At 47.7% G+C, this 22,003-nt stretch overlaps 1 protein-coding gene across 1 annotated transcript in view; it reads right to left on the bottom strand.

The window, feature by feature from the left end:
• Window positions 1-22,003, bottom strand: part of LOC311112209 (double C2-like domain-containing protein beta) — a gene marked incomplete at both ends in the record, with an annotated part of 68,079 nt that overhangs the window by 15,764 nt on the left and 30,312 nt on the right. The window contains 4 exons of the mRNA XM_084155231.1: window positions 1,858-1,982; window positions 9,052-9,108; window positions 9,285-9,411; window positions 17,766-17,875. Of these exons, the coding sequence (XP_084011357.1) occupies window positions 1,858-1,982; window positions 9,052-9,108; window positions 9,285-9,411; window positions 17,766-17,875 (419 nt within the window). The remainder of the gene's footprint in view (window positions 1-1,857; window positions 1,983-9,051; window positions 9,109-9,284; window positions 9,412-17,765; window positions 17,876-22,003) is intronic.

Genomic DNA, 22,003 nt, shown 5'->3' with positions numbered 1-22,003 from the left:
CCTGCCACTCGCACCAAGCCTACGGTGCGCGTCGCCAGCCCGGCCCGGCCTGTTCCTGCTCCTCGCATCAAGCCTACGGTGCGCGTCGCCAGCCCGGCCCGGCCTGTTCCTGCCACTCGCACCAAGCCAGGGGTGCGAGTCGTCAGCACGGTCCGGTCCGTTCCTGCTCCACGCACCAAGCCAGGGGTGCGCATCGTCAGCCCGGTCCGGTCCGTTCCTGCTCCACGCACCAAACCAGGGGTGCGCGTCGTCAGTCCGGCACAACCCGTGCCTGGGTCACCGGTGCCTGATCAGGTACCGGTCAGCTGCTCCACAACGGAGCTTAAGCAATCCGCTCCTTCGATGTCCAGTCCAGCTCCAGCCTGCGGGACCAGACCGGACCAGGGGCGCTACGGGGGGATTATTGAAGGGTGGTGGTCAAGCCCGGAGCCGGAACCGCCTCCGAGGACGAATGCCCACCCAGCCCTCCCCTGTTTGGGTTTTGTTGAGGCGCGGTCGCAGTCCGCGCCTTTGGGGGGGGGGGGGGGGTACTGTCACACCCTGGCTCTGGGGACTCTATATGTTGAGCCAGGTTGTGTAGATTCTATGTGTTTATGTTCTGTGTGGGAGTTCTAGTTGTTGATTTTCTATGTTGGCCAGAGTGGCTCCCAATCAGAGGCAACGAGTGTCAGCTGTTGCTGGTTGTCTCTGATTGGGAGCCATATTTAAACAGTCTGTTTCCCTTAGTGTTTGTGGGATCTTGTTTCCGTTTGGTTGTTTCTGTGTTAACCGTAGGACTGCACGTTTCGTTTATTATTTTGTTGTTATATTATCACTTAAGATAATAAAGTTAAGTATGTTCGCAACTAACGCTGCCCATTGGTCTACTCCGTATAACGATCGTGACAATATTTTACATTAATTATCTTGTTATTTTTTGTCCGACCCTTCAGCTCCACTCAAGCCCTCCCATCTATCTCTGAACACCATCCAATTTAATTACTATTTGCCATATATTTGTCAACTGTGCTGTGATGTTTCACAAATGTTCTGAACCTTTCTTTTCTCATAGTTTCTAAAGATGATAAATGAAAGACAACATTTTTTGCTAAGAGTACTATATTATTGATCGATTGACTACGACTTTTCAAATCACCCAGCAGTGCTATTTGCAGAGTTAGCTCCAGGTAAATGTTGCAATTCTTCAGCCATTCCTGAACCTGCAACCAAAAACAAGCTACATATTGACAGAACCAAAACAAATAATCTAATGATTTTGTCTCTTCGCAGCAAAATCTGCAGAGCTGGGATGGTTGTATCCCCCATATATATAACATTCTATTGGTTTCAAGAATTGTGTATAATAATTAAAATTGAAAAACTCTGCGTTTTGAATCAAGCGTTGTTTTATGTATCAGTTCATAAACCATGCGCCATGGAAACGGTACAACGAGAATCTCTTCCCAACTATTTTGCAATCTATATGGCACAGCTGTACATTTTTGGTCCTTAAATGAAACTGGTATACTTTTTTATTTATCACAATTCTCTTTAACAAATGTTAGTCTTTAATGCAGGGCCGACAGACAAGTTCCTTACTTTCTCCTCCTTCCACTTGCCTCTTCCATTTATGCGGTAATGTTAGAGAGCCTTTGTTGGTGCCCTATATGTGCCAGCCAGCACAACAGGGATGACTGCTGACTGGCATCTAGCAACAGGACACCACAGGACCTACTAATGTATAACAACCAGTAATGTGAAACGACAAGGGACAACAATAACAACCTCTCCTTCACTCCCTCCATTCGTTCCTCCATTTGTTCCATCCATCATCACATAATCATTCCGTCCTTTGTGTGTGTGTGCGTCAAGACTTACATCTTGACGAAGGGGTCAGAGTACCCATTGGAGTCCATGGCAGCGAGGTGGGCACAGCGTACGATGCCAACCAGTAGACAGCTCTTTTCTGGACTGTAGCACAGCGACACCAGGATACGACCACGCTGGGGGAGGGGGGACACAATTAGCCGTGACACCACAACAAATTTTAACTTTGATAGTCAACGGACTGATTGTTTATAGATTAAAGCCAATACATATAAAACAGACAATTAAAAACATACTACAAATAGGGTCATTTAAAATTGATGGAACAAAAAATATATAAAATGAATTAAAATAATAAGATTAATTTAATTGCATGTTGGGAAATCAGTGACAGGACTGTCAATAACTGTCACGGTTTCGGCCGAGGCTGCTCCTCCTCCTTGTTCGGGCAGGTTTCGGCGGTCGTCGTCCCCGGAGTACTAGCTGCCACCGATCTATGTTTCATGTTCGTTTGGTTTTGTCTTGATGTTGTACACCTGTGTCTAGTTAGTCCTCATTAGTGTCCTATTTAGTTCTCGTTGTGTGTGTATGGTGTTGTGTGTGATTGCTCTTCTGTTTCGGTGTTCTGAGCTACGTACTTCCCTCCGTTGTTTGGAGAGGTTTTCGCACATGTTAGTGTGCCTTTTGTTTGACGCCTGTGTGCGCCTTTATTTTCGCCTCCGGGCTTATTGTGCTCGTGTACTACGTGAATAATTCACTAAAGTCTTTTGGACTTAGCTTCTGCGTCCTGCGCTTGATTCCTGCACCACACCCACCTTCAGCACCCCTGACAGAATCACACACCTTTAATAATGGAATCAGCAGGAGCAACAGTCACGCCTGAGTCGCTGGAGGAGCATGTCCGCGGCCAGGATGACCAGATCAGACAACTGGGGACCGCTCTACAGGACGTCATCAACACCCTGCACCGATGGGAGTCCAGAGGGGTACCCACACCTCCACCTACCCTGCCACCCCCATCGGCCGGTCCACCAGTCCCAGGTCCGGAACCCAGTGGGATTCGGCTCTCGCTCCCGAGGGCGTATGACGGAACAGCTGCCAGGTGTCAGGGGTTCCTCCTGCAGGTGGAGCTCTACCTGGCCACTGTACACCCGGTGCCCTCGGGACACGAGAGCGTTTCCGCCCTCATCTCCTGTCTCACGGGCAAGGCGTTGGAATGGGCCAACGCCGAGTGGAGGAGGATGGACGCCACCACCATCTCCTACGCCGAGTTCTCCCGTCGCTTCAAGGCCGTGTTCGACCATCCACCTGAGGGCAAAGCGGCGGGGGAGCGTCTATTCCACCTGAGACAGGGGAGGAGGAGCGCACAGGTGTTCGCGCTGGAGTTCCGGACTCTAGCGGCAGACGCAGGGTGGAATGAACGGGCCCTCATCGACCATTTTCGATGTAGCCTACGGGAGGACGTTCAACGTGAGTTGGCCTGCAGGGACACCAATTTCACCTTCGACCAGTTGGTCGATATGTCCATCCGTCTGGACACCCTGCTGGCCACCCGTGGACGTCCCGAGTGGGGTCCGTCCATTCCACCCTCCGGCACCTCCGAGCCGAGCCCTATAGAGCTCGGGGGTGCTGGCGCTAGAGAAAGGAGGAGGAGGAACCCGAGGGGGCCTGTCCCCTGCACCAAGTGCGGTCGTGGAGGGCACACTGCAGCCAGGTGCTGGGGAGGGTTCCCCGAGGGAGGAGACAACAGGCCACGCACTGGGGAGCCTTCCCAGGTGAGTAGACGCCCCACTTACCTAGAGCTCTCTGTTGCGCACTTTTGTATACCTGTTTGTTTTCCACAGGTTGCACCTCATTCCCAGCATAAGGCGCTAGTAGATTCAGGCGCAGCTGGGAATTTTGTTGATCAGAAGTTTTGTTTAGATTTAGGGATCCCTCTCCTGCCTGTTGACAAGCCTTTTCCCGTTCATGCTTTAGATAGCCGCCCGTTGGGGTCGGAGTTGATTAGGGAAGTCACAGCGCCACTTAGGATGTGTGCGCAGGGGGGTCATGAAGAGACTATACAGTTGTATCTGATCGACTCTCCTGCGTACCCGGTGGTGCTGGGAATTCCCTGGTTAAGCACCCATAACCCTGCTATTTCGTGGCAACAGAGGGCTCTCAATGGGTGGTCTGCTCAGTGTGAGGGGTGATGTCTGGGTGTTTCCGTAGGGGCGACTTCAGTGGAAAGTCCAAACCAAGTGCCCGCACTGCACATTCCGCCTGAATATGGGGATTTAGCTCTCGTGTTTAGTAAAGCTAGGGCGACGCAGTTGCCTCCTCATAGACAGGGGGATTGTGCGATTGATCTCCAGGCAGGAACAGCGCTCCCACGGAGCCACGTGTATCCTTTGTCTCAAGAGGAGAGAAAAGCTATGGAAACGTACATAGCAGAATCTTTGAGACAGGGTTACATACGGCCCTCCACTTCTCCCGCCTCCTCGAGCTTCTTTTTTGTGAAGAAAAAAGATGGAGGGTTGCGCCCGTGCATCGATTACCGTGGTCTCAATCAGATTACTGTGAAATACAGTTATCCACTCCCTCTGATTGCGACCATGACGGAGTCATTGCATGGAGCGCGGTTTTTCACAAAACTGGATCTCAGGAGCGCGTATAACTTGGTGCGCATTAGGGAGGGCGACGAATGGAAAACAGCGTTTAGTACCACGTCAGGTCATTTCGAGTATCTCGTCATGCCATATGGGTTGATGAATGCTCCATCAGTCTTCCAATCCTTCGTAGATTACATTTTCCGGGATATGCAGGGGCAAGGGGTGGTCGTGTACATTGATAACATTCTAGTGTACTCGTCTACCCGAGCCGAGCATATAGCCCTGGTGCGTCGTGTATTGAGGAGGCTGTTGGAGCACGACCTACAGTGAGGGAAACAAGTATTTGATCCCCTGCTGATTTTGTACGTTTGCCCACTGACAAAGAAATGATCAGTCTATAATTTTAATTGTAGGTTTATTTGAACAGTGAGAGACAGAATAACAACAAAAAAATCCAGAAAAACGCATGTAAAAGTTTTTATTAATTGATTTGCATTTTAATGAGGGAAATAAGTATTTGACCCCCTCTCAATCAGAAAGATTTCTGGCTCCCAGGTGTCTTTTATACAGGTAACGAGCTGAGATTAGGAGCACACTCTTAAAGGGAGTGCTCCTAATCTCAGCTTGTTACATGTATAAAAGACATCTGTCCACAGAAGCAATCAATCAATCAGATTCCAAACTCTCCACCATGGCCAAGACCAAAGAGCTCTCCAAGGATGTCAGGGAAAAGATTGTAGACCTACACAAGGCTGGAATGGGCTACAAGACCATCGCCGAGCAGCTTGGTGAGAAGGTGACAACAGTTGGTGCGATTATTCGCAAATGGAAGCTTCACAAAATAACTGTCAATCTCCCTCGGCCTGGGGCTCCATGCAAGATCTCACCTAGTGGAGTTGCAATGATCATGAGAACTACACGGGAGGATCTTGTCAATGATCTCAAGGCAGCTGGGACCATAGTCACCAAGAAAACAATTGGTAACACACTACGCCGTGAAGGACTGAAATCCTGTAGCACCCGCAAGGTCCCCCTGCTCAAGAAAGCACATATACAGGCCCGTCTGAAGTTTGCCAATGAACATCTGAATGATTTAGAGGAGAACTGGGTGAAAGTGTTGTGGTTAGATGAGACCAAAATGGAGCTCTTTGGCATCAACTAAACTCGCACTGTTTGGAGGAGGAGGAATGCTGCCTATGACCACAAGAACACCATCCCCACCGTCAAACATGGAGGTGTAAACATTATGCTTTGGAGGTGTTTTACTGCTAAGGGGACAGGACAACTTCACCGCATCAAAGGGACGATGGACGGGGCCATGTACCATCAAATCTTGGGTGAGAACCTCCTTCCCTCAGCCAAGTCTTTGAAAATGGGTCGTGGATGGGTATTCCAGCATGACAATGACCCAAAACACACGGCCAAGGCAACAAAGGAGTGGCTCAAGAAGAAGCACATTAAGGTCCTAGAGTGACCTAGCCAGTCTCCAGACCTTAATCCCATAGAAAATCTGTGGAGGCCAAACGTCAGGCTCGAAACCTTAATGATTTGGAGAAGATCTGCAAAGAGGAGTGGGACAAATCCCTCCTGAGATGTGTGCAAACCTGGTGGCCACCTACAAGAAACGTCTGACCTCTGTGATTGCCAACAAGGGTTTTGCCACCAAGTACTAAGTCATGTTTTGCAGAGGGGTCAAATACTTATTTCCCTCATTAAAATGCAAATCAATTTATAACATTTTTGACATGTGTTTTTCTGGATTTTTTTGTTGTTATTCTGTCTCTCACTGTTCAAATAAACCTACCATTAAAATTATAGACTGATCATGTCTTTGTCAGTGGGCAAACGTACAAAATCAGCAGGGGATCAAATACTTTTTTCCCTCACTGTATATGTCAAGGCAGAGAAATGTCTGTTTTTCCAGGAGTCGGTCTCCTTTTTGGGTTATCGGTTGTCCGCGTCAGGGGTGAGAATGGAGGTGGATCGTGTGTCAGCTGTGCGTAATTGGCAAACCCCAACCACTGTCAAAGAGGTGCAGCAGTTCTTGGGCTTTGCGAATTACTACCGGAGGTTTATCCGGGGTTTTGGACAGGTGGCAGCTCCCATCACGTCCCTTCTGAAAGGGGGTCCGGTGCGCCTGCAGTGGTCAGCTGATGCGGACAGGGCCTTTAGGAGACTGAAGGACCTGTTTACGTCGGCTCCGGTGCTGGCGCATCCGGACCCCGCATTACCCTTTCAGGTCGAGGTGGACGCGTCTGAGGCCGGTATAGGGGCCGTACTCTCTCAACGGTCCGGCACGCCACCTAAACTCCGCCCCTGTGCTTTTTACTCTAAAAAGCTCAGCCCGGCGGAGCGAAATTATGACGTCGGGGACAGGGAGCTGTTAGCTGTAGTTCAGGCCCTTAAGGTGTGAAGGCATTGGCTTGAGGGGGCTCAACACCCTTTCCTCATTTTGACTGACCATCGGAACCTGGAGTACATCCGGGCAGCGAGGAGACTGAACCCTCGCCAGGCTCGATGGAGTATGTTTCTCGCCAGGTTCGTATTTAAAATCACGTACATCCCTGGGTCCCAGAATGGTAAGGCAGATGCGCTGTCCCGGCGGTATGACATGGAGGAGAGGTCCGTTGAGCCTACTCCCATACTACTGGAGTCTTGTCTTGTGGCACCGGTGGTGTGGGAGGTCGATGCTGAAATCGAGCGAGCGTTGCGTACCGACCCCAGCCCTCCACAGTGTCCTGAGGGTCGGAAGTACGTTCCGCTCGAGATTCGGGATCGACTCATTTACTGGGCTCACACGTCACCCTCCTCTGGACATCCGGGTATTGGCCGGACAGTGCATTGTCTTAGCACTAAATACTCGTGGCCCACGTTAGCCAGGGATGTGAGGGTTTATGTCTCCTCCTGCTCGGTGTGCGCCCAGTGTAAGGCGCCCAGACACCTGCCCAGGGGTAAGTTACAACCCCTGCCCGTTCCACAACGACCATGGTCCCACCTCTCGGTGGATTTTGTGACAGACCTTCCCCTCTCTCAGGGGAATACCACCATCCTGGTCGTTGTGGACCGGTTCTCTAAGGCCTGTCGTCTTCTCCCTATGTCGGGTCTTCCTACTGCCCTACAAACCGCAGAGGCACTATTTACCCACGTCTTCCGGCATTACGGGGTACCCGAGGATATAGTGTCTGATCAAGGCCCCCAGTTTACCTCCCGAGTATGGAGAGCGTTCATGGAGCGTTTGGGGGTCTCGGTGAGCCTTACCTCAGGGTACCACCCGGAGAGTAACGGCCAGGTAGAACGAGTCAACCAGGATGTGGGTAGGTTTCTGAGGTCGTATTGCCAGGACCAGCCTGAGGAGTGGGCTCGGTACATTCCCTGGGCCGAGATGGCCCAGAACTCTCTCCGCCACTCCTCTACCAACCTAACCCCCTTCCAATGTGTGTTAGGTTACCAGCCGGTTCTGGCACCTTGGCAGCAGAGCCAGATCGAGGCCCCTGCGGTGGATGATTGGATGAGGCGCTCGGAGGAGACGTGGAACGCTGCACACGTCCACCTGCAGCGGGCCATCCGTCGTCACAAGGCGAGCGCCGATCTCCACTGCAGTGAGGGGCCGGTGTACGCACCCGGAGATCGAGTCTGGCTCTCTACCAGAAACCTACCCCTCCGCCTGCCCTGCCGGAAGCTGGGTCGGCGGTTTGTGGGGCCTTTTAAAGTCCTGAGAAGATTGAACGAGGTGTGTTATAGACTACATCTGCCTGTTGAATATAAGAATATTAACCCCTCGTTCCATGTGTCTCTTCTCAGGCCGGTGGTAGCTGGTCCACTCCAGGAAGGTGAGATAGGAGAGACTCCTCCGCCCCCACTGGACATCGAGGGGGCTCCGGCGTACACCGTTCGGTCCATCTTGGACTCAAGATGCCGGATGGGGGGTCTCCAGTATCTCGTGGAGTGGGAGGGGTACGGCCCGGAGGAGCGGTGCTGGGTGCCGCGGAGGGACATCCTAGACCCATCTCTCCTGTCGGAGTTCCACCGGCACCATCCCGCGCGCCCTGCTCCGCGCCCTCCTGGTCGTCCCCGAGGCCGGGGTCGAGGGGGGGGGGGGGGGTACTGTCACGGTTTCGGCCGAGGCTGCTCCTCCTCCTTGTTTGGGCAGGTTTCGGCGGTCGTCGTCCCCGGAGTACTAGCTGCCACCGATCTATGTTTCATGTTCGTTTGGTTTTGTCTTGATGTTGTACACCTGTGTCTAGTTAGTCCTCATTAGTGTCCTATTTAGTTCTCGTTGTGTGTGTATGGTGTTGTGTGTGATTGCTCTTCTGTTTTGGTGTTCTGAGCTACGTACTTCCCTCCGTTGTTTGGAGAGGTTTTCGCACATGTTAGTGTGCCCTCCGGGCTTATTGTGCTCGTGTACTACGTGAATAATTCACTAAAGTCTTTTGGACTTAGCTTCTGCGTCCTGCGCTTGATTCCTGCACCACACCCACCTTTAGCACCCCTGACAATAACACCGAGATTAGTACTACTACTATCATAGTGCCACCGCTGTTACTACTACAACTACTACTATGGTACTAGTAGTACCACAACTAATGTTACTACTCCTGCTACTACTTTATCTACAGTATATGACAATCTCTACTATTTATGGTAATCTTCTTACCTCTTCCTCAGCCACAGGTGTTCCTTGCTCCACGGTTTCTTTGTTGATGTCTTTGTTCTGAGTGGGAGAAGGGAGGTTGAATTCAATACACAGTTTGTAAATCAATAGAGCCCTTTGATGAACTGACACATTCACACGCACACCCACAGACGCACACACTCTCTCTCCTTGTTTCTCTCTCTCACACACACACGCATATACTCACACGCATGCACACACACACACACATATACCTGTGTGATTCTCTCCAGACCCATTTTGAATCTCTTGCTCTCGCCTTCGCTCAGTTTCTTCAAGGCAACCCGGACCTCTCCGATAAACTCGTTACGACCGAGTCTGTCCATGTCGCACACACAAAGCCTACACACAGACAGGCATGCCACACACACACACACACACACACACACACACACACACACACACACACACACACACACACACACACACACACACACACACACACACACACACACACACACACACAGAAAGTGAGAAACAGACATATCCTCTCAAGAGCTAGCAGTGGGGAGTATGCTCATTTGATCTAGCTGCAAACTCTGGGCACTCAAAGAAGAATAAGCCTCACTGATCTACACATAACTCCCAAAATAATGGAAACACTTGAGTAAATGAGTTATACAAAATATATTAAAAGCAGGTGCTTCCACACGTGTGGTTCCTGAGTTAATTAAGCAATTAACATCCCAGCATGCTTAGGCTCATGTATAAACATGCTGGACAGGCCATTATTTTGGCTACCATGGCTATGCCCCCATAGGATGACAATGCCCCATCCACATAGCAGGAGTGGTCATTGAATGGTTTAATGAGCATGAAAACGATATAAACTATATGCCATGATCATGTGACCAGATCTCAACTCAAAACTTATGGGAGATTCTGGAGCGTCACCTGAGACAACATTTTCCTCCACCATGAAAAAAAAATGGTGTTCCATCCCTCCAATTGAGTTCCAGACACTTGTAGAATCTATGGCAAGGTGTGTTGAAGCTGTTCTGGCTCGTGGTGGCCCAATGCCCTATTAAGACATTTTATGTTGGTGTTTCCTTCATTTTGGCAGTAACCTGTAGCTATACTCTGTGCTGTACATGTCTGTCTGTGCATGCTGTGCTGTACATGTTGGTCTGCCAGCCTGCCTGCCTGCCTGTCTGTACGTCTGTCTGTCCGCATTGTCTGTCTGTCTGTCTGCCTGCCTGTCTGTCCTCTATGACTGCAGACAGACAGCGAGCTCTGCTCGGAACCTCAGTGTGAAGTGTGAAGAGAGGAGTAGAATAAGCCTACATTTTGCAAATCTTGTGTTGAAGAAATATGGTCTGCAAAAAACAAAATTGAGAGTACATGTGCCTCTATAGTGCACTTGAGACGTTTTAAGAACTGAGAATGGCCTTGAGTTTGTCTCATGTCACTATGACAACTGCGGTATTCTAGTCATTTTACACGGCTGATCGTGTTTACTCTTTCAACTACTACTACTCTACCCTCCTGCTCTCAGATGTTCTCTCACCTTCCTGCATATCCCTCTGGGCTGTAGCCTAGGTAATTGCTCTCTCTCTCTCTCTCTCTCTCTCTCTCTCTCTCTCTCTCTCTCTCTCTCTCTCTCTCTCTCTCTCTCTCTCTCTCTCTCTCTCTCTCTCTCTCTCTCTCTCTCTCTCTCTCTCTCTCTCTCTCTCTCTCTCTCTCTCTCTCTCTCTCTCTCTCTCTCTCTCTCTCTCTCTCTCTCTCTCTCTCTCTCTCTCTCTCTCTCTCTCTCTCTCTCTCTCTCTCTCTCTCTCTCCCTGTGACAGTGGTTCCTGTTGGTTCCAGCCTGTTAGTCATACCTGCCGTGTGTGTGTGTGTGTCAGGACCAGAAGGCTCTTCATGATACTCTCACAATTTCACCCCAACCGTGTTCTCTGCATCTTAATCAGTGTGAGGCATGCACTACGTCCCAAATGGCACCCTACTACCAATATAATGCATAGGGCTCTGGTCAAATGTAGTGCACTATATAGGGAATAGGGTGCCATTTGGGATGCTGACATACTACAGGGTTGCAGTAACATGCCTTTTTTCCAATTCTTATATAACGGATCAGTAACCATGTTATGTGTCATTCTATTTTACATGATGGTGAGATGTCTGCATTGCACCTCAGCAGTCGTGAAGAAGTGATAGAGAGATAGACAGATAGAGATATACACTGAGTATACCAATCATTAGTAACATTAGTAAGCTTCCTAATATTGAGTTGGACCCCCCCACCCCCTTTTGCCCTCAGAACAGCCTCAATTCATCGGGGCATGGACTCTACAAGGTGTCGAAAGCGCTCCACAGGGATGCTGGCCCATGTTGACTCCAATGCTTCCCACAGTTGTGTCAAGTTAGTTGGATGTCCTTTGGGTGGTGGGACATTCTTGATACACACGGGAAACTGTTGAGCGTGAAAAACCCAGCAGTGTTGCAGTTCTTTACACAAACCGGTGCACCTGGCACCTGCTACCATACCCCGTTCAACAGCACTTAAATATTTTGTCTTGCCCATTCATCCTCTGAATGGGACATATACATAATTCATGTCTCAATTGGCTCAAGGCTTAAATGTCCATGTCTCCTCCCCTTCATCTACACTGATTGAAGTGGATTTAACAAGTGACATCAATACGGGATCATAGCTTTCACCTGGATTCACCTGGTCAGTATATGACATGGAAAGAGCAATGTTTTGTATACTCAGTGTAGAGAGATACAGTAGGACCTCAGTGATAGGAACATGTCGGATGGCGGTTTAAACTGAAATGTCTAACTTTGAAAGTCACTGTGCATCAAACCGATATTGAAAATATTTATTGCGTAGTTAGTGTTTTCTAATCATTTAGCCAGATATTATAAATAGCTTATGTGTTTTAGCACATGTAAGCAACTTTTACGTTTGTCTGCAGCAGACAGAAGTTCCTTTTTATTCATCATTTAATATGTGTCCTGGACTGGTTTGATTTATCCTGTTCAGTTGACTGGTCGGTCCATAACTCTGAGGTTTTTATCTTTGAGGTTCTACTGTTGAGAGATGGAAAAATTGATTTCTGCCATCAGACTGGCACTCTGTCGGTCTTGCCTGGGCTATGACAAGGTGTTGACGGTAGCCATGGTTTTGTCACACCGAGCCAACATACCTTTCCTACACCGCTATAGAGCTCTCCATTGACTGACAGTAGGATGCTCCAGGGTCAAGCTTCCCCTGGGTATAGATCTAGGATAAACTTCACCTCACCCAATCCTAACCTTAACCATTAGTTAGGAGAATGCTAAACTTTTTTATCGTTAATGTCTCCCCTTTGTCATACATTTATTGATTGCAGCCAAGAAATATGATATAAGAGGAGGACATTTACAGCACTGTTTTTCAATATTTTTGTACCTCAGTAGCAGTTAAAATTGCCAAGATCCACCACTGCAGTCTACGAACAAGTACATGGGCAGCAAGTTTGGAAGAATTGAAGTTACAGCTAATGCCTTGCGCCTGAAGTTATAAAACACAATACAAGTCCTTGCTGAATGCTAAATGCACATTAGCATGATCATTCCCTCTGCTCCCTATGCTACACTACAATTCCCTATCCCCATCCACTCTATGCTACACTACAATTCCCTATTCACATCCACTGCCTATGCTACGCTACAATTCCCTATTCACATCCACTGCCTATGCTATGCTAATTCCCATTTCCCAGTCATTGTCCCCAAGTGTACAGCCTGCTGTTCAGCCATTAGCTCTGGTTCCCCCGGCTGCCACCATGGGGAGAGGCTGTGTCTTGGCTGTGCCTCTACGCTTGGCAGTGCACCATGCTGGGGGAAGAGTTTTGAGTAGCCCCCCCTCCTGATCTACCCTGCTGGGACTAATGGTGCTGGTCTCACGGACGGGCCAAGCCAGGGGGGAAGCAGCACATCAGGGTGCCCACAGACTGTGACTCACGCCCTCTCCTAACTCCTTCGGTCTGCTCTCCCTCTTTCTTTCTCTCTCACTCCATCACTTGTCTTTCTCTATCTAACCCCAGTCTTTATCTCCATAGGCTCTCTTCACCCCATCTCTCTTCCTTTCCCTCTTCCCCTTTCTCTTTCCATCTCTCTCTCTCTCCCCTCAACTTTTTCTCTCTTTCTTGGTTCACCCTGCATCCACTCCCCCACTCTCTATCTCTTTCTATCTCACTCTCTCTCCTTCTCGTCTGAAAATGTTCCCCCTCTCCCAAGCATTCTCTTCACCTGTTCCCTCTCTTTCTCCACCTCTATCCACTCTTTCTTGGAACCCCAATTCTCTCTTCTATCCTCTTCTCCCTTTCCTTTCCCCTGTCTGTCCTCATCTATCCATCTCTTTCTTGGCATCCCTCTCTCTCTTCCCTCTTTCTTGGCATCCCCCCCTTTCCCTGGCTGTCTCCCTTCCTCTACCCCCCCTTTTCTTGGCACCCCTCACTCCCTCTCCCAACTTTTATCCCCTCTTTCTTGGCACCCCTTCCGTTCTCTCCTTCCTTTCCTGGCTCTCCCTAGCTTCTGTGTTGGCCTGTGTCTAGGGGCTGTCTCCTTGGCTGGAGGTCAGGTGGGTTCCCTGGGCATTCAGGGTCTTTCCTGAATCCTTATCTACAAAGAGATGGAGTGTGTGTGTGTGTGTGTGTGTGTGTGTGTGTGTGTGTGTGTTTGGAGGGGGGTTTTGTGTGTGTTTGTATCTGTGGGGAGTGGGGGGCTACATGGCTTCTCTGCCCAGTGTCTGCCCTTTACTGCATGCCAGAGGGTATCTGTCCAGTGTCTGCCCTTGACTGCATGCCAGAGGGCATCTGTCCAGTGCACACTCCAGACCGGATGCATTAGAGAGAGGGTGAGAAGTGTGTGTACAGTGCCTTCAGAAAGTATTCACACACCTTTACTTTTTCTACATTTAGTTGTGTTACAATGGATTAATACAACAAAATTGATTAAATAGAGATTGTGTGTCACTGGCCTATACACAATATCCCATAATGTCAAAGTGGAATTATGTTTTATGAAATGTTTACAAATTAAACAGTGGCGCAGCGGTCTAAGACACTGCATCACAGTGCTAGAGGCGTCACTACAGACACTGGTTCGATCTCAGGCTGTGTCGCAGCCGGCCGCAACTGGGAGACCCATGAGGCGGCGCACAATTGGCCCAGCGTCGTCTGGGTTAGGGGAGGGTTTGGCCGGCCGGGATGTCCTGGTCCCATCCCGCTCTAGCGACTCCTGTTGGGGGCTAGGCGCATGCACGCTGACACGGTTGCCAGTTGTATGGTGTTTCCTCCGACACATTGGTGCGGCTGGCTTCCGGGCTAAGCGAGCAGTGTGTCAAGAAGCACTGTGGCTTGACAGGGTCGTGTTTCGGAGGACTCATGGCTGTCGACCTTCGCCTCTCCTGAGTCCGTGTGGGAGTTGCAGCGATAGGACAAGACTGTAACTACCAATTGGATATCACGAAAAAGGGGATTTTTTTTTTTATATATATATATATATAAGCTGAAATGTCTTGAGTCAATAAGTATTCAACCACTTTGTTATGGCAAGCCTAAATAAGTTCAGGAGTAAAAATGTGCTTAACAAATCACATAATAAGTTGCATGGACTCACTCTGTGTGCAATAATAGTGTTTAACATTATTTTTGAATGATGACCTGCTCTCTGTACTCCACACATACAATTATCTGTAAGGTCCCTCAGTCAAGCAGTGATTGTCGAACACAGATTCAACCACAAAGACCAGGGAGGTTTTCCAATGCCTCTCAAAGAAGGGCACCTATTGGTAGATGGGTAAAAATTTTAAAAGCAAACGGTGAATATTCTTTTGGCAATGGTGAAGTTATTAATTACACATTGGATGGTGTATCAATACACCTAGTCACTACAAAGATACAGGTGACCTTCCTAACTCAGTTGCCGGAGAGGAAGGAAACCGCTCAGGGATTTCAACATGAGACCAATGGTGACATTAAAACAGTTACAGAGTTTAATGGCTGCGATAGGAGAAAACGGAGGATTGATCAACAACATTGTAGTTACTCCACAATACTAATGTAAATTACATAGTTAAAAGAAGGAAGCCTGTACGGAATAAAAATATTCAAAAACATGCTTCCTGTTTGCAATAAGGCACTGAAGTAAAACTGCAAGAAATGTGGCAAAGAAATTAACTTTATGTCCTGAATACAAAGAGTTATTTTTTGGGCAAATCCAACACAACACATCTGTCACGCTCTGGCTCCGGGACTTTGTATTTTGAGCCAGGGTGTGTTCGTTTTGGTTGTGTTTTGTTTTGGTTGGGTGGTCATTGGTTTTGTGTTTCCCTTATTTGGTCAATGACTCCCAATCGGAGGTAATGAGTGTCAGCTGTCGGCTCGTTATCTCTGATTGGGAGCCATATTTAAACTGTCTGTGTTCACCTTGTGTTTGTGGGATTTTGTTCGTGTGGTTTCGTGTTGTACCATTAGACGTCACGTTTTCGTTGTTTATTGTTTTGTTCGTGTGAACGTTTAAATAAATAGTAATATGTTCGCTCGCAACGCTGCGCCTTGGTCCTTTTTATATGACGATCGTGACAACATCACTGAGTACCACTCATATTTTCAAGCATGGTGGTGGCTGCATCATGTTATGGGTATGCTGGTCATTGGCAAGGACTACAGAGTTTCTTAGGATAAAAATAAATGGAATAGAGCTAAGCACAGGCAAAATCCTAGAGGAAAACCTGGTTCAGTCTGCTTTCCACCAGACACTTGGAGACAGCAGGACAATAACCTAAAGGCCAAATATACACTGGAGTTGCTTACCAAGATGACATTGAATGTTCCTGAGTGGCCGAGTTACAGTTTTGACTTAAATCGGCTTGAATATCTATTGCAAGACTTGGAAATGTCTGTTTAGCAATGATCAACCGCCATCTTTACAGAGCTTGAATAATTTTTTAAAATAATAATGGGCAAATATGGTACAATTCATGTGTGCAAAGCTATTAGAGGCTTACCCAGAAAGACTCACAGCTGTAATCGCTGCCAAAGGTGATTCTAATATGTATTGACTCAGGGGGTTCAATACTTATGTAATCAAGATATACTAGTGGTTTTTGTGTGTGTTTTTTAAAAACAAAAGTTAGAATTTTCTTCCTCATTACAGAGTATTTTGTATAGATCGTTGACAAAAAAAGGACAATTAAATCCATTTTAATCCCACCTTGTAACACAACAAAATGTGGAAAAGTCAAGGGGTGTGAATACTTTCTGAAGGCACTGTATGTGTGTGTGTGTGTGTGTGTGTGTGCCTATATCTGTGTGTATATCCCTGAGGCATGGGTTTTACCTTGCTGCATTATCATGACGGTGCCAAACACAAAAACACATACAAACACATACAGTGCATTCGGAAAGTATTCAGACCCCTTCCCTTTTTCCACATTTTGTTACGTTACCTTATTCTAAAATGGATTTTAAAAAGAAAATCCTCATTAATCTACACACAATACTCCATAATGAAAAGCGAAAACAGAACCCGACGGAGCTCCAGAGTTCCTCTGTGGAGATGAGAGAACCTTCCAGAAGGACAACCATCTCTACAGCCACTCCTCAGTAAAAGGCACATGACAGCCTGCTTGGAGTTTGCCAAAAGGCACCTAAAGACTCTCAGACCATGAGAAACCAGATTCTCTGTTCTGATGAAACCAAGATTGAACTCTTTGGCCTGAATGCTAAGCGTCACGTCTGGGGGAAACCTGGCACCATCCCTACGGCGAAGCATGGTGGTGGCAGCATCATGCTGTGGGGATGTTTTTCAGCGGCAGGGACTGGGAGACTAGTCAGGATCGAGGAAAAGATGAACGGAGCAAAGTACAGAGAGACCCTCGATGAAAACCTGATCCAGAGTGCTAAGGACCTCATACTGGGGCAAAGGTTCACCTTCCAACAGGACAACGACCCTAAGCACACAGCCAAGACAACGCAAGAGTGGCTTCGGGACAAGTCTCTGAATGTCCTTCAGTGGCCCAGCCAGAGCCCGGACTTGAACCCGATCAAACATCTCTGGAGAGACCTGAAAATAGGTGTGCAGCGACGCTCCCCATCCAACCTGACAGAGCTTGAGAGGATCTGCATAGAAGAATGGGAGAAACTACCCAAATACAGGTGTGCCAAGCTTGTAGCGTCATACCCAAGAATAATCAATGCTGTAATCGCTGCCAAAGGTGCTTCAACAAAGTACTGATTTCATTTTTATTTTTATTTCTTTGCAGACATTTCAAAAATCCTGTTTTTGCTTTGTCATTATGGTTTTGTATGTAGGCTGATGAGGGAAAACATTTTTTTATTCCATTTTAGAATAAGGCTGTAACATAACAAAATGTGGAAAAAGTCAAGGGGTCTGAATACTTTCCGAATGCACTGAACACACACGCACAAAGTTGCTGAGCTCGACCTCAATCACTTCAGCGTTCCGTATCAACAGCACTCGAGGAATGAGGGGGCTGAGACTCCAAACGAGAGCCAACACCTGAGTGGGTTACCGCGGCGACTGCTAATGGAACAGTTGGCCGGAGTGCTTGGCAGTTTTTTTCTTTGTCCGTGGGATAATTAATTGGCCAGATGGCCCTCTGGGAACTGTAGGCAAGTTGTTTTATAATATATGCCAGTATAATATACAAGTAGGAGTTGTAGTTCTCTGTAGTTCAGTACCTGAGGGTTTTGGTGGTCATGTCGATAGCGGTGATGCCGTGGTACATCAGTGTCTCGCTCCATACCGGGTTCAGAGTGTTCTTCAGTGTTTTGGTGCGAAGTTTGTTCGCCTGCAGGGGACGAAAGAGAGAAGGAGAGAGGGATAAGAGATGGAAAGGGAGAAGGGTGGTTCAAAAAGAGGGAGAGAAAGGATTGCGGAAAGAGGGAGAGAGGAGAGAGACGAAAAGTATAGAAAATAGTGGGTGTGGGAGCATAGGGGAAAGAAATGGGGGACTAAGAAAGAGACAGGTGGGAAGAGATAAGAGAGAGAGAGAGGTGAGGCAATAAGTAGGAGAGGGAGAGGGCAATTGGGGTGGAGTGAGAGGCAGTTGAGATGATAGAGCAAGAGATTAGAGGGAAATACTTAGGAAGAGAGGGTAGGATGAAGAGAAGAAGTGATAGATAGAATGAGATGACAGAGAGAGAGAGAGAGAGAGAGAGAGAGAGAGAGAGAGAGAGAGAGAGAGAGAGAGAGGGGAAACTTAATTTATCTCCTTCCCCCAGGAAATGGTAGACATCTGCTCACCTACTTTATAGAGGAGAACAGGAGGACAGGATGCTTCCCCGCGTCACCTGTCTGTCTGTCTCTCCTAGCCTGTCGCTAGCACTGCTACCAGCCAGACCCGCAAACAAGCACTGCGCTAACACAACACACCACACCTGTCAATTAACCCTCGCTAACACAATTAGCATGGAAAATCAAAGCCTCTCAATGAAGAAAGGCCTAGCGTAGCGTTAGCGTCCAATAATGCTACGCTAACTTCCCCTTCATTAATGATTGAGAAGGCAGGGTTAGGACATTATCTAGCTCTCGCTCCTATTTTCCATTATAAGCTGCCTCCAGGACGTGCTGCTGTTTTACATATTTCATTTATTTTCTTGGTTACACAACGGCTGTTTTTCGTTTTAATGCCGAGACCAGGCACGCTTCCTCACTTACTCAGCCTTGAATCCCCCCAGTGCACACACACATACATACACAAATACACACACACACACACGAAAACACATGCACACGCACGCATGCAAGCACGCACACACACACACATACACACACATACGCACAAACACACCAAGAGAGCGGAGAACTGTATACTCTCGAGGCACTCAAGCACGAGCCTAAATCCCGACTCCCCGGGACATTCTGGCGCTCCGGAGCTAATTACCTCTCTCTCGCCATCCTTCTCTCTCTCTCTTTCTCTTTCGCTAAACCTCTCTCTGTCCCTCTCTCTTTCTTCCTCAAACCTCTCCCCCTCTCTCTCTTCCTCCATTCCTCCCTACCTCTCTTCATCTCTCTCCCTCTCTCTCATCCCTCACTCTTTTCCCCCCTCCTTCTCATCTCCTCTTTTCCATTGATACCACCGGGTACATCCCCGTCCAAAACAGCATATGGTGTCAGCAAAAATCACCTGCCTGGCTCCCCTCTCTCTTCATCAATCTCTTTCTCTCCCCTGCCCCCTTCCCCCGTCATCAATGCTGTTACATTTCCCTAAATATTTCATCCATAGCCCTCCGCCTCTCCCTCACTCCCCCCATCCGACTATATGGACCCTCTCCCTCTCCCTCTCTCCTCTGTTCCCCAAGCTCACACACACAACTGGCTAAGAAATCTCATTCTCCATGCGCCACGATTAGGACAGGGAGCAGATGAGAACGTCGAGCCAGGGAGACACCAAGAACCACTCTCACTGCTCTCCCTCTCTTTCTCTCGCTTTTCACATCTCTCTCTCTCTCTCTCTCTCTCTCGCACTTTCTGTCTCTGTCTTCCTCTCTCTTGCTCGCTCTCTCTTTCTTTCTCCCTCTCCTCTATTTCTCCCTCTCTCTTCCTCTCTCTCTCTCCCTCTCTGTGTTGTGTGTAATGGTGTGTGTTATGTTTTTGTGCATGAGAGAGAGAGAGCAAGTGTGTGTTTCTGTGGAGGTGTGTTTCGTCAGGTGTGTCTGTCCATGTGAGTCTGGCGGTCCTTTAGTATGAGGAATCAGCTTGTGCCCATGTATGTGTGGAAGCTAGTGTGTGAAGGAGTGTGTATCTATGTGGGAGTCTCTGTGTGTGTGTGTGTGCGCGCGCGTGGGTATGTGTGCGTGTGCGTGAGTAAGAAAACAAATTGAAAGGGTGAGAGGGAGAGTGTGTGTGTGTGTGTGTGTGTGTGTGTGTGCTCGTGCCCCTGTGTGTGCAAGATGTTGTGTATGCGTGTGAGTCCCTCCCTGCCCGTCTGCCAGCCCGCCTGTCATCCTCTGTTTCACACTCACGTGCTCCCCACTCCTCAGCGCTGTAGACTCGTGTGGTCGATATTTACCAAACGGGGGTTTGTGGGTACTTACGTAAGTGCTGACGCTCTTTCTCCCCCTCCCTCCCTCTCCCCCCATCTACACTCGCCTGTTGACGTGAGTAGTGTAACAATCTGCGCTGTTTCCATGACAACCACCTGCTGCTGTCCTCCCCTCATCCATCTTCCCCTCCTCCTGCCTTTTCTCCCCCCTTTACCTCCTGCCCTCCTCTATTCCAAGGTCATAGTGGGTCACATTGAGATAAATAGTGACAGAGATAGGGACAGAGGGCGGGATGGAGAAATAGGGTGTGGAACAAAAAGGGGTGGGGGTGGGGTGGGGTATAAACAAAAGCAGACCTAGTCGTTTTTTTTGCTGTATATTTTTGGTTCGACCACAGACATTGTGTTTATAATACCTGTCTGGCTCTATCTCCAACTGACTTTGATGTTGACCCAAACTCAAGATGGCTGCCACCAACAAGTAACCACCTGAGAAGAATTTGTGTCGGATGACAAACCTCCCAACCGTTCACAAGAACAACAACTCCAAAATTTAAACAAAGCCAGTAAAATGGGACCAAAACATTGCTGTGGAGCACAGAGACATGCCACATCAACCAGCGAAGTACCAAAACAACTCCTGTTCATTAGTCGACGTAGTGTGTCAACGTGCTACATTAGCTAGCTAGTTACATTTAGCCCTAAAGTCAAAGCCCAGTGTTTTCTAAGTACATGGACTAGCCAGCCAAATAGAAAAAGTAGCCAGACAGAGAGTTCCCGGCTGGGGTAATTAAAAAGTTGTGGTATTGAATAGAAAGACATGAATTTACAATTAAAATGACTGAAAAAGTATGAATTCAGTCTGTTGTTTTGGATATCGTCTAGGCCTAGACCTATATGATCCAGATTATTTTATAAGCAACATAACCTTTATTAACATTAAAGGTGCAATATGCAGAAATTGCTTCACCATTTCCTGCTTGCTGACATTCTAACAGTTCGCCTAATTTCAGTTTATGTGACAAAACAAGCAATGCACAGTGTAGAGAGTCATTGTACCATCTAAACTGCTGTGAAATATATTTTCAATAACTAAAATGGTGTATGTACAGTTGTTTGAAGCTGGTGTGCAAAACTGAAAGTAAAAGATGCAAAAACGAAACTTAAGAACGGGAAGCACAGAAATAGCGCACATAGAACCTATTTACTGCTTCTTAGACTTGCTTTCAATGACAATGACAGATCTAACTAATTTCTATGTGAATTTGGTAGGGTAGCCCAAAAGGTTACATATTGCAGCTTTAAACCTGTCTTCTCTTGAGATGAAAGCAATTTACAGTTTTACTGCAAGATACGAATTGCCACAATGATGTTTGTTCTTCAAATTATGTATTATTGGCTCTGCTGCTGTGGACACTTAGGGAAAGGAAACCAATGTGTCAATTTGGATTTACCTTTAACAGTTTGGCCTGTCAATCAATCATGGTGGGTGGGGCTTTGAGGGAACGTGGTAGATTAGTAATTTAGTCAGAAAAACTAGTTTAGTCTACTCTTTTAATTGAATTTATTTTGGCAAAAACCTAAGAAAAAAGGTTGTGTTCTGTCAAGTAAACATGGATTCCCTGTCAAAAAACAACAATATAGAATTGCAGGAATTTTTTTATAAAAATGCTGCTGTATAAGTGATGTAGTATGCCAGGGGCATACTGTATGTATACTGTAACTAAGAAAGTAAGTATATGTTGTGTAGTAAGCTGTTAGTAGCCTATGTGTCTCACCCTAACAATTTGGTCCCTCTCCCCATCAGAACTTAGCCTACTGTTCTGACTTGGTGGTGCACATGTAGCCTATAGCCTGTTTTGGAGAAATGTCATCATCGAATATTGCAAGAGCTTTCATTGTCTGCTTATGTGCCCCCGTTATTTATCCTAT

Source organism: Coregonus lavaretus, assembly GCF_964263955.1.
Source record: "Coregonus lavaretus genome assembly, chromosome: 38".
Taxonomy (NCBI): domain Eukaryota; kingdom Metazoa; phylum Chordata; class Actinopteri; order Salmoniformes; family Salmonidae; genus Coregonus; species Coregonus lavaretus.
Note: the sequence above shows the minus strand (reverse complement) of the source record. Positions and strands in the feature narration are given on the sequence as shown.